Below are 13,377 nucleotides of genomic sequence, written 5' to 3'. Positions count from 1 at the left end.
TATTTATATGTATTTATATTTATATTTACTTATATTTCTTTTTACTTATTTTTATTTATATTTTTACTTATTTCTTTATTTATAGACAACGTCCTGTTCTGTGGCCTAGGCTGGAATATAGTGGTGCATTCACAGTTCACTGCAGCCTCGAGCAAACCTCCCACCTCAGCCTCCCAGGTAGCTGGGACCCCAGGTGCGCACCACCACACCTGGTTAATATTTTATTATTTGTAGAGAAGGAGGCTTGCTATTCTGCCCAGGCTGATCTCAAACTCCTGGGCTCAAGCAATCCTCCTGCCTTGGCATCCGAAAATGCTTGGATTACAGATATGAGCCACAGTGCCCAACCTATTTATTTATTTATTTAATAAAGACGAGGTCTCGCTATGTTGTCCAGGCTGGTCTTCAACTCCTGGCCTCAAATGATTCTCCAAACTTGGCCTCTCAAAATGTTGGGATTACAGGTATCAGCCACCATGCCTGGCCTAAAAATAGTATTATATTTTTGTATTATATAATTTTTAATTAGGTAATATGAATATTCTGTACAGGAAATATGCCCTTAATTACATAGGAATAAACATTTGTTACACTGAGAAAAATCGAATAGAGCTAAAAATAAAAATTAATTTGGAAAGGTCATACATTCTTACATTTACACATTCTTTCATATATTCATATATTCTTTTAACAGTATCAATGGTTTGGAGTTATGTGTACAAAACCATGACCTATATGTAATACAACTAATACAGGCTAATAAATAATAACTAATACAACTAATAATTACAATTCAAGGCATATTATATACAAAGCTTTAACTTCTCATCATCAGATTTTGTTTTTTTTTTTCTTTCTGTTTTGGCAGATACTATGAACACAACATTCAACTCACAGACACTATGGAGCCCTTACTAAGCATAAAGTACTGTGAAAGGCCAGGGCTAGGACAGAACTGAGACAGGGCCAGGGATACGACAGAACTGGGGCAGGGTCATGGCCAGAGAAAAACCAGGGGCAGGGTCACAGCCAGGGACATGACAGGACCAAGGCCAGGGCCAGAAGCAGGGCAGAACCAGGGCCAGGGCCACGGCAGGATCAGGGCCAGCAGAAGGCCAGGGCAGGGCTAGGGTAGCACAGGGCCAAGGCAGGGCAGGGGCAGTGTAGAGCAAGGAACGGGCCAGGGTATGGCAGGGCAGGGACAGGGAGGTCCAGGGCCAGAGCCAGGTCCAGGACATGGACAGGGTAGGGCCAGAACCACGGCAGGACCAGAAAGGGAACAGGGCAAGGGCAAGGCCAGAGAAGGACCATGGAAAAACATGGCCAGGGAGGGTCCAGGGCAAGGGCAAGGCCAGGGCAGAATCAGAGCCAGGACATGACCAAAGGCAGGGCCAGGGCAGGGCAAGGCCAGGGTAGGGCAGGGCCAGTGTAGGGCGAGGGTAGGGCCAGGGCGAGTTCAGGACCAGGGCAGGACTAAGATAGCACAAGGCCAAGGCAGGGCCAGGGCAGGGTCAAAGGAGGGGCCAGGGCCAAGCATGGCCAGTGCGGGGCCTGGGGATTGACAGGGCCAGGGCCAGGGTCAAGGCTTGGCCAGGGACAGGGCCAGAGCAAGGGCAGGGCCAGGGAGAAGGCAGAACCAGAGAGGATCCAGAGCAAGCCAGGGCCAGGGCAGAAGCAGGACCAGGACAAGGCAAAGCCAAGGCCAGGGCAGGGCAAGGCCAGGGCAGGGCAAGACCAGGGAAGGGCAAGGCCAGGGTAGAAAAGGCCAGGGTAGGGCCAGGCCAGGGTAGGAGAAGGCCATGGTAGGGCCAAGCCCAAGGCAGAGCGGGGCTAGGGTAGCACAGGGCATGGCCAAAAACAGGGCAGGGCCATAGCAGTGGCAGGACTAGCAACAGAGCCAGGGCAAGCGCTGGACCAGAGCATGGTGGGGACAATAGAGGGCCAGGACAGACGATGGCAAGGCAGGTCCAGGGCCATTTCATGGACTTGGTAGGCCTGGGGTCAGGCCAGGGCAGGGCAAGGGCAAGGCCGGGGAGAAGGCAGGGCCGGGGCCAAGGCAGTGCTAGGGTGGGGCAGGACCAGTGCAGGGCCAATGCAGGGTGAGGGCAAGGCCAGGGCATGGAAGGGCAGGGCAGGACCAAGGAAGGGCCAGGAGAGGGCCAGGGTAAGGTCAGGGTCAGAACAAGGGTACGGCTGGGGCCAGGAATATGGTAGGACCAGGGCTGGGCCCAAGCTGGGACACCCAGGGCCGAGCATGGCCTGTGCAAGGCAGGGCCAGAGCCAGGCCGTAGAGATGGGAGGGCAACACCAAGGCAGAGTCAGGGTAGATCCAGGGCTGAGCAGGGTCAGGGCGGGTCCAGAGTCGAGGCAGAGCTAGGGCCCAGGCAGGGCCATGGCAGCGCCAGGGCAGAAGAGGGCAGGGCAATGCAGGACTGGGCCATGGCAGTGCCTGGTCAACTCCAGGGCAGGGCCAGAAGCAGGACAGGGCCAGGGCCAATGCTCAGGCCAGGGACACGGCATGACAGGAAGTGCCAGAGCAGGGCTGGGCCAACGTTGGGGCAGGGCAAATCAGGCCAGGACACCTCCAAGTCCAGCTCTGGCCCTGCCTTAGCCCTGGCCCCTTCCTGGCCTGACCTTGTCCCTGGCCCTGCCCTATCCATGCCCTGTGTGTTTGACCAGTGTTTTATAACCAGAATCCTACAAGAAACTTAAATCAGCTCTTTTTGTGCATTTTTAGTAGAGATGGGGTTTCACAATGTTGCCCAGGCTGGTTCCAAACTCCTGAGCTCAAGCCATCTGCCTGCCTTGGCTTCCCAAAGTGCTGGGATTATAGGACTAATCTGGCCAAGTATTTCACTTCTTTATGCCTGTTTCCTACATTTGGAAAACTGGGATGCTTTAAGTACCTAGCACATAGAATTATTGTGAGAATCAATGCCTCACATATTTACATATTGATAAAATTATACTCATAGAACACTGCTGGAAGCAAAGATATTATTGGTTAAAATTTAGTGATTATTTACTGCAAATATTATTACTATTACAAACAACATAGTATAGACATTATTACTGCTACTATAGTTATCTTAAAAATCTAAAATAAAAAGTTTTACATAATAGCCTAATGTAATCTCTCCTGCTCTGCCCTGGCTCAGACCTAGTGCTGGCTCTGCCCCTAGTTCTACCATATCCTTGGCCCTGACCCTTCCCTGGTCCTGCCACTGCCCTGGCCCTTCCCATCTTCAGGCCTTACCATGGCCCTACCCTGGTCCTGACCCTGCCCTGGTCTGGTCCTGACCCTGGCCCTACCCCAGAGAAGGGGTATGGCAGAGCCAGGGAAGGGCCAGGGCAAATAAGGGACAGGACACATCAAATCCAGGAAAGGGCCGGGCCATGACAGAGCCAGGGCGAGTCCTGGCAGGGCCAGGTTCCAGGCCAGGGCCAGGAAAGGGTCATGGCAGGGTCACTGTATGGCCAAGTCCAGGCCAAAGCCAAGGCAGGGGCAGGGTCAGGCCTGCATAAGGGCAGGAGCAGAGCCAGTGATACGGCAGGGCCAGGGCCAGGGCTGTGCCAGGACAGAACAGGAGCAGAGCAGGGCAGGACCAGAGCCAGGCCATAGAGAGAGTAGGGCAAATGCCAAGGCAAGGCCAGGGTAGTGCCAGGGCTGAGGCAAGGTCAGGGAAGGTCCAGGGCTGAGTCAGGGCTAGAACCAAGACAGGGGCAAAAGCCGGGGCAGATCTAGGGCACAAGCAGGGCAGGCTAGGGCAGGGCAATGGCAAGATGAGGCCATGGCAGGGCCAGCCTAGGATAGAACAGGGCACAGGCAGGGCAGGGCCAGGGCCATGGCTGGGGCAGGACAGGGACGAGGACCGGGGTCCAGGCCAGGGCAGAGGTAGGGCCAGAGCCAGGGTCTGGGCAGGGCCAAGGCAGGTCCATTGCAGGGCCAGGGTTCAGACCAGGGCCAGGGCAGGGCCAGGGCTAGGACCAGGAAAGGGCAATGTCAGGACAAGGGCCATGGCAGGACCAGCAACGGGGCTAGGGCCAGGACAGGGACAGGGACAGGGTCAGGGCTGGGGGCAGAATAGCATGCCAGGGTAGATCCAGGCCAAATTAGGGCCAGGACGGGTCAGGACCAGGGCTGGGCCAAGGTATGGCCTTAAGTAGCGAAGGGCCAGGGCCAGGGTCCATGCCAGTGCCAGCACCTGTCCAGGGCAGAGGCAGGGCCATGGCCAGGTCTAAGACAATGCTGGGGCAGGGCCAAGGTCTGGGTCAGGGTCAGCACAAGACCAGGACAGAGCCAGGGGAGAGATAGGGCCATGGTAGGGCCAGGTTAAATCAGGGACAAGACACCTGCAAATCCACTTCAGGGCCAGGGTCAGGGCAGGGCCAGTTCAGGGCCAGGGCCAAGACAGGGCCAGGGCCAGGGCTGTCAGGATCATTGCAGGGCCAGGGCCATGGCAGTACCAGGTCAGGAGCAGGGGTCAATGCCGGGCCAAGGCCACAGATAGGACCAGGTCTGTGCTAGGGCCAGTGTGAGGGCCAAGGCAGGGTCAGGGCAGGGCCAAAGGGAGAGCAGGGCCAGGGCAGGGTGGAGCAGGCCCAGGGTAGCACAGGGTTAAGGCAGGGCACGACCAACCAGGGCAGGTCTATGGCTGGGGCGGGGCAGGGCCAGGGCCGGGGCAGGGCCAGAGCCAGGGCAGGGCCAGGATTAGGACCACAGACACGTCCAAGGCCAGTGCCAGGGTAAGCGCAGGGGCAGGGGCAGGGCCATAGCAGGGCCAGGGTCACGGAGGGCCAGGGCCACAACCAGGTCTGTGCTATGGCCAGGTCCAACACAGTGCCCAGGTGAGGCTAGGGTGAAGGCCAAGATAGGGCCAGGGCAGGGTCAAAGCCAGGCTAGGGCCAAGGCAGGGCCATGGCAGGCAAGGCAGGGCCAGGAAAGCATAGGGCCAAGATAGGGCAGGGCCAGGCCAGTGCCAAGACCTGGGCAGGGCCAGGGAACAGCCAGGGCAGGGCCAGGGCCAGGACCATGGCCATGACCTGGGCAGGACCAGGTTCGGGGCAAGGGCAAAACAAAGGCAAGGACAGTGCAGGTTCTTGGCACAGCCAGGGTCCAGGACAGTGTCAGGGCAGGGCCAAGGCAGGGTCTGGGCCATGGTAAGACCAGCAACAGGGCTGGGGCTAGGCCAGTGAAAGGACCAGAGTCAGGGCAAGGGCCAGAGCAGTGCAAGGCCAGGGTAGGGCCAGGGCCAGGGCAGAACCAGGGCAAGGTCTCCAGCAAGGAAGGGCCAGGGCCAGGACAGGTCCAGGGCAGGGCCATGACAGGGCCAGTGGCTGCATTAGGGCAAGGGCAGGGCCAGAGCAAGGTAAAGGTCAGGGCCAAGGCCAGGGTAGGGACAGGGCAAGAAATATGGCAGGACCAGGGGCAATGCCAAGGTCAGGGTTGGGCCAGGGCTGAGTCAGGGCAGGGCAGGGCAGGGCAGGGCATGGTATGGCCAGTGCAGGACAGGCCAAGAGCCGGTCCACAGAGAGAGCAGGGCTGATGTCAAGAAAGAGCCAGGCTAGTGCCAAGGATGAGGCAGTGTCAGAGCATGTCCAGGGCAGGGCCGGGGCCAGGGCCAGAACCGAGCCAGGGCACAGCCAAGGCAGGGTAGGGCAGGGAAATGGCACGGCCATGTCAGTACTGGGACAGGGCAGAGCAGGGCAAGGTGATGGTAGGGGCAGGGGAGGGACAGGCCAAGGCAGAGCCATGTCACGCCAGGGCCAGGACACCTCCAAGTCCACTTCAGGGCCAGGGCTATGGAAGGACAAAGACCAGGGCCAGGGTCAGGGCCAGGTCTGTGCTAGGGCCAGGCCCAGAGCAGGGCCTAGTGAACATTAGAGTGAGGGCCAAGGTAAGGCCAGGGCAGGGTCAAAGGCAGAGTAGGGGCAGGGCAGGGTGACGACACACCCAGAGCACAGCAGGGCAGGGTGATGGCAAGATGAGGGGCAGAGCACTGCCAGCTCAGGGCCAGGGAAAGGCCAGGGCAGAGCCAGGAAAGGGTCTGGGTCAGGGCCAAGGACCAAGGCAGAGCAGGGCCAGGGCCATGGCAGAGCCAGGGCAGGTCCTTCACAGGACCAGGTTCCAGGCCAGGGCCAGGGCAGCAGCAGGGGCAGGGCCTGGATAAGGGCAGGGCCAGGGATATGGCAGGACCAGGCCATAGTGAGGGCAGAGCAAAAGCCAAGGCAGGGTCAGGGCAGGTCCAGGGAGCGGCCAGCACCAAGCGGGGCCAAGGCACAACCAGCGCAGGGTAAGGCAGGGCAATGGCACCACTGGGCCATGACAGGCAAGGTCAGTGCCAGGGGAGGGCAGAACAGGCAGGCCCATGGTGGGGCCAGGGCAGGGATGGGCCAAAGCAGGGCCAGGACATGTCCAAGGCCAGGTCAGGGCCAGAACAGAAGCAGGACCATGACCATTGGCAGGGCCAGTGCCATGACAGGACCAGGGTCAGGACAAGGGGCAGGGCCAGAGCCAGGGCCACAGCCGAGGCCAGGCCAGCGCAGGTTCAGGACAGGACCAGTGCCAGGGCAAGACCAGGGCAAGGACAGGGTAGCACAGGCCCAAGACAGGGTCTGGATGGGACCAGAGCAGGATAGGGCCGAGACAGTCCAGGTAACAGTAGGGCAGGTACAGGGCAAGGCAGGGCAGTACAGGGCCAGATCCACAGCAGGGGCAGGGCAAAGCTAGGCCCATTGCCAATGCACCGGCCCTCCCTACAAGGCTCCTACCACCTGGCTACTGCCGCAGCCCATCCATCGCTGTAAGCCTGACCCCCAACCCTGGCTGCAGCCACCTGCCCTCCTAGCACGGCCACTCTCCTACCGCTCCGGCGCACTGCAGTGTCCGTCGCTGCCACCCACCTGCAGCGAGGCGAGCCGTGGTGTCGCAGGCTCTAGGTGTCTCCTCCTCCTCCTGGCATGGAGCAGCTGGGTGGGCAAAGCCAGAAAAGCCTAGAGGAAGATGTGAGGGGTGGAAGGGTTAGAGTCTCAACTTGTCATGCCAGCCACTGGGTGGCAGGGGCCAGTTTCAACAAACGCACTCACACCCACCCTTCAAAGTCCAGCCACTCCTTTTGGCCCAAGCTGGCCAGGAACTGGGGTCTGGGCTGGGTGCTGGAGACACCACAGCACCCAGCTCCCCACTCCACAGGAACCATTGGGCCCACCAGGGCTGCACTCATCGGGGAGCAGGAGAAGCAGAAAAATTCAGACCCAGCCAGCCCTCCGCACCCAGGTGCCAATTCCTGTTCCGGATGCCTCCATGCACAGGGCCCTGTCCCCGGTGGTGTCCCCAGGGGTGCCTGGCAGCCTCTGAGGCACAGACTCAGAGTGCACAGGCCCAGGAACCACGGTGGGTGTGGGGGCTCTGACATGCTCAGGATTCCCACGCAAATGCTGCATGCCTGCCACACTCCAGTATGACCAAAATAGGTCAGCCTCTGGAGTGTGGAGTCAGTGAGAAGAGAACCACTCCTTCCTTGGATGCCAACTCTGCTGACCGCCGCCAGCAGTGCAGCCCCTGATAGCAACGAACTCGTCCCCCCTCCACGGCTAGTCCTGCCCTCAATAGCACACCCCCACCTCCATCCCCCAATGCTGCCAGTAGCATATACCCGATAGTGCCCTAACCTGTCCTCCTCCATGGCCATTGCAGCCCCAGAAAGCGCCCATAACCCACCCTCCCTGCCGTGGGCAGTGCAGCCCTGTACAGTGCTACCAACCAGTACCCCTGATGCAGGCAATGACACCCTGGATAGCGCCCCCAACCCACCCCACACTGCAAAAGGTGCAGCCCTGGATAGCCCCTGTCCTACCACTCTGGTCATGCTGCAGTCTCTGTCACCACCACCACCAACCACAGTGAGGCAAGCCAGTGGGCCGCAGGCTCTAGCATCCAGCAGCCAGGCACGGAGCAGCTCTCGCTGATGGCCGGCTCCTACCACTCCCACCACGCTGCTGTCTCCGTGGCCATCTTCTTTGACTACAAAGGAATGAAACTAGGTATCAATAAGAAGAGTAACTTTGGAAAGAATACAATCACAGGGAAGTTAAACACTACCCTCCTGAATAAATGACTAGCAGGTCAATGAAGATATTAAGACAGAAATTCAAACATTTCATGAAACAAAGGGTAATGAAAACACAGTATACCAAAAGTGTTAGGCAGAAAGCAGAACAAAGGCAGAGATTTATAGCTATAAGAGTCTACCATCCAAACAAAAGAAAAACTTCAAATAAACAATACATCTTAAAGAACTAGTAAAGTAAGAACAAACTAAACTGAAAATAAGAAAATAAATAAGATTGTAGCAGAAATAAAATTGAAATAAAAAACACACAAGATTAAACGAAAAGTTGGCTTTCTGGAAAGCTAAACAAAATTGACAAACTTTTAACCAGGCTAACAAAGAAAAAAAGAGACAAGATTCAAATAAATAAAATCAACAGATTAAAAAAAAGGAGACATTACAACTGATACTTCAGAAATTCAAAGGATCATAACTGGCTGTTATATGCCAATAAATTGGAAAGCCTAGTAGAAATTGGCAAATTCCTAGATGCATACAGCCTACTTACGTTGAACAATGAAAACATCCAAGACCAGAACAGACTGGTAACAAGTAATGAGATCGAAGCCATCAGAAAAAGCCTCCTGGTAAAGAAAAGCCCAGCAACTGATGTCTTCACTGCTGATGGCTTCACACCAAACAATTTAAAGACCTAATACCAACCCTACTCAAACTATTTTGAAAAACAGGAATGAATACTTCCAAACTTATTCTATGAGACCATTATTACTGTGATACCAAAATCAGACAAAGCCATCAAAGAAGGAAACTACAGGCTAGTATGTCTAATATCGATGCAAAATTCCTCAACAAAATACCAGTGAATCAGATTCAGTAATACATTAAAAAGATAATTCATCATGATCAAGTGGGATGTATCCCTGGGATGCAGGGGTCACTCAACATACAGTGTGATACATCACATCAACCAAATAAACGACAAAAGCAGTATGATCATGTTAACTGAAACTGAAAAAGCATTTGATGAAATTCAACATCCTTCATGCTATAAATCCTCAAAAAAACGGGTACAGAAGAAACACACCGCAACATAATAGAAACTACAGGAAAGACACCCACAGCTAGAATCAGATGGAATGGGCAAAAATGGAAAGCTTTTCCTCTAAGATCTCGAACATGATAAGGGTGCCCACCATCACCACTGTTGTTATAGTACTGGAAATCCCAGCTAAAGCAATCAGTGCAGCACCTGATATGGCCCCCAACCCACCCTGCCCCCTGCCACCAGCAGTGTAGCCCCCCCGCAATAGCACACCCAACACAACCAAACCACCCTGCCTCCCTGCACCATGGGCATTGCAGCACCCCATAGCGTCCTCAACCCGAAATCGCCACACCCCCCGCCCCCACAGCCGCACAGTGCAGCCCCGGATAGCACACTTAGCCCACCTCACTGTTGCCAGCAATACAGTCTGGGATAGTGCCCCCAACTGGCTCCCTGCCGAGGGCATTTCCATCAAGATGGAAATGTAAAAAATTTCTTCGAACTGGATGACACAACCTATCAAGACCTCTGGGATACGGCAAAGGCAGTGCTAAGAGGAAAGTGTGTAGCCCTAAACACCTATGTCAAAAAGTCTGAAAGAGCACAAACAGACAATCTAAGATTGACAATAAGGCCACAGTTACCAAAACAATATGGTACTGGTTTAAAAATAGGCACATCGACCAATGGAACAGAAGAGAGAACCCAGAAATTAACCCAAATACTCACAGCCAACTGATCTCCGACAAGGTAAACAAAAACATAAAGTGGGGAAAGGACACCCTTTTGAACACATGATGTTGGGATAATTGGCGAGCCACATGTAGGGGAATAAAACTGGATTCTCATCTCTCACCTTATAGATAAATCTACTCAAGATGGATTAAGAACTTAAACCTAATTCCTGAACTATAAAAATTCTAGAAGATAACACTGGATAAGCCCTTCTAGACATTGGCATAGGCAAGGATTTCATGACCAAGAACCCAAATGCAAATGTAATAAAAACAAAGATAAATAGCTGGGACTTAAACTAAAGAGCTTTTGCACGGCAAAGGGAGCAGTCAGCAGAGTAAATAGACAATCCACAGAGTGGGACCCCTGACCCTGACTCTGGCCCTGACCCCTGACACCTATCCCCAACCTTAACCCCTAACCCTTAACCCTAACCCCAACCCTCACCCTCACCCTAACGCAACCCTAACCCCTAACTCCTAACCTCTCTTAACCCCTAACTCTAAACGTTGACTCCTAACCCCTAACTCTGACCCCAACCCCTATCTCCAACCCCAAACACTAAACTTAACCCCTAACCCCTAACCCTAACACCAACCTTAACCCTAGGTTCGCTACTACGTTTGTATTGACTATGTCAACGTTGATTATTATGATCGCTGTCTTAGGACTGCACGGCAGCGAGGGGATTGCGAGTCTTATATTAATGTTTTTGTATTGAGGCAGTGCATTAGCATTACAGGTGCTTGTTACATGTGCAATGGGGGTGTCATATTTTGGGTGTCACGTCTGCATTACGAATGCTGCATTTGTCTTCCGAGGCTGCGGTGTGGATCTCGCATTGCGGCAGCCTCACAATGGCTGGGGAGAACCTCGGTGGGCAGGATTCAGAGGGGCTTCTGGTTTCCCGTTTTCCACACTGAACCCTTCTAACTGGTCTCTGACCCTGATTATTCGGGGCTGCAAACAGGAAGGATTTTACTCACCGTCGATGCGGCCCCGAGTTGTCCCAAAGCGAGGCAGTGTCCCCAAGGTCTGTGCTGAGGAGAACGCTGCTCTGGCTTCGCGGTGTCTCCCGGGTCTGTGCTGAGCAGAACGCAGCTCCGCCCTCGCAGTGCCGCCGGCCCGCCGGGGTCTGTGCTGAGCAGAACACTGGTCTGCCTTCGCTGTACCTCCGAAGTCTGTGCAGAGGAGAACTCAGCTCTGCCCTCGCGATGCTCTCCAGGTTTGTGCTGAGGAGAACGCAGCTCCGTCCTCGAAAAGGCACAGCGCCGGCGCAGGCGCAGAAGGCGAGGGGGCGCACAGTGCCTGCGCAGGCGCGGGGGGGGGAGGGGTGGGGGCGCGCACAGCGCCGGCGCAGTCGCGGCGTGGGCGGGGGGGGGGGGGCGCGCGCGCGCACAGCGCCGGCGCAGGCGCAGAGGGGGGGGCACAGCGAGCATCGCGAGGGCGGAGCTTAGTTCTCCTCTGCGCACACTTCGGAGGTACAGCGAGGGCAGACCAGTGTTCTCCTCAGCACAGACCCCGGCGGGCCGGCGGCACTGCGAGGGCGGAGCTGCGTTCTGCTCAGCATAGACCTTGGGGACACTGCCTCACTTTGGGACAACTCGGGGCCGCATCGACGGTGAGTAAAATCCTTCCTGTTTGCAGCCCCGAATAATCAGGGTCAGAGACCAGTTAGAAGGGTTCAGTGTGGAAAACGGGAAACCAGAAGCCCCTCTGAATCCTGCCCACCGAGGTTCTCCCCAGCCATTGTGAGGCTGCCGCAATGCGAGATCCACACCGCAGCCTCGGAAGACAAATGCAGCATTCGTAATGCAGACGTGACACCCAAAATATGACACCCCCATTGCACATGTAACAAGCACCTGTAATGCTAATGCACTGCCTCAATACAAAAACATTAATATAAGACTCGCAATCCCCTCGCTGCCGTGCAGTCCTAAGACAGCGATCATAATAATCAACGTTGACATAGTCAATACAAACGTAGTAGCGAACCTAGGGTTAAGGTTGGTGTTAGGGTTAGGGGTTAGGGGTTAAGTTTAGTGTTTGGGGTTGGAGATAGGGGTTGGGGTCAGAGTTAGGGGTTAGGAGTCAACGTTTAGAGTTAGGGGTTAAGAGAGGTTAGGAGTTAGGGGTTAGGGTTGTGTTAGGGTGAGGGTGAGGGTTGGGGTTAGGGGTTAGGGGTTAAGGTTGGGGATAGGTGTCAGGGGTCAGGGCCAGAGTCAGGGTCAGGGGTCCCACTCTGTGGATTATCTATTTACTCTGCTGACTGCTCCCTTTGCCGTGCAAAAGCTCTTTAGTTTAAGTCCCAGCTATTTATCTTTGTTTTTATTACATTTGCATTTGGGTTCTTGGTCATGAAATCCTTGCCTATGCCAATGTCTAGAAGGGCTTATCCAGTGTTATCTTCTAGAATTTTTATAGTTCAGGAATTAGGTTTAAGTTCTTAATCCATCTTGAGTAGATTTATCTATAAGGTGAGAGATGAGAATCCAGTTTTATTCCCCTACATGTGGCTCGCCAATTATCCCAACATCATGTGTTCAAAAGGGTGTCCTTTCCCCACTTTATGTTTTTGTTTACCTTGTCGGAGATCAGTTGGCTGTGAGTATTTGGGTTAATTTCTGGGTTCTCTCTTCTGTTCCATTGGTCGATGTGCCTTATTTTAAACCAGTACCATATTGTTTTGGTAACTGTGGCCTTTTATTGTCAATCTTAGATTGTCTGTTTGTGCTCTTTCAGACTTTTTGACATAGGTGTTTAGGGCTACACACTTTCCTCTTAGCACTGCCTTTGCCGTATCCCAGAGGTCTTGATAGGTTGTGTCATCCAGTTCGAAGAAATTTTTTACATTTCCATCTTGATGGAAATGCCCTCGGCGGGGAGCCGGTTGGGGGCACTATCCCAGACTGTATTGCTGGCAACAGTGAGGTGGGCTAAGTGTGCTATCCGGGGCTGCACTGCGGGGCTGCGGGGTTGTGGCAGTTTTGGGTTGAGGGCGCTTGGGGTGCTGCAATGCCCATGGTGCGGGGACCGCTCCAGCCGCAGTGCACCGGAGCGGTAGGGGAGCGGCCGCACTAGGAGGGCAGGCAGCTGCAGCCAGGGTTGGGGGTCAGGCTTACAGCGATGGACAGGCTGCGGCAGTGGCCAGGTGGTAGGAGCCTTGTAGGGAGGGCCGGTGCATTGGCAATGGGACTGGCTTTGCCCTGCCCCTGCCGTGGATCTGGCCCTGTACTGCCCTGCCTTGCCCTGTACCTGACCTACTGTTACCTGGACTGTCTCGGCCCTATCCTGCTCTGGTCCCATCCTGACCCTGTCTTGGCCCTGTGCTACCCTGTCCCTGTCCTGGTCTTGCCCTTGCACTAGCTCTGCCCTGAACCTGTGCTGGCCTGACCTTGACTCTGGCCCTGGCTCTGGCCCTGCCCCTTGTCCTGACCCTGGTCCTGTCATGGCACTGGCCCTGCCAATGATCATGGTCCTGCTCCTGTTCTGGCCTTCACCTGGCCTTGGACATGTCCTGGC

The 13,377-nt window shown here is 54.9% G+C and overlaps 1 protein-coding gene across 1 annotated transcript; it reads right to left on the bottom strand.

Moving 5' to 3' along the window:
* Positions 1 to 854: 854 nt before the first annotated feature.
* LOC101179405 (formin-2) lies at positions 855 to 2,213 on the bottom strand (the record flags this gene model as incomplete). Its single annotated transcript, XM_030808349.1, has 2 exons — positions 855 to 1,063; positions 1,669 to 2,213. Coding segments are annotated over 2 exons (585 nt in total), but the record flags the coding sequence as incomplete, so codon positions are not given.
* Between the last annotated feature and the right edge of the window lie 11,164 nt (positions 2,214 to 13,377).

Source organism: Nomascus leucogenys, unplaced genomic scaffold (genome assembly GCF_006542625.1).
Source record: "Nomascus leucogenys isolate Asia unplaced genomic scaffold, Asia_NLE_v1 Super-Scaffold_361, whole genome shotgun sequence".
Taxonomy (NCBI): Eukaryota; Metazoa; Chordata; class Mammalia; order Primates; family Hylobatidae; genus Nomascus; species Nomascus leucogenys.
This window is presented reverse-complemented; position numbering and strand designations above follow the sequence as displayed.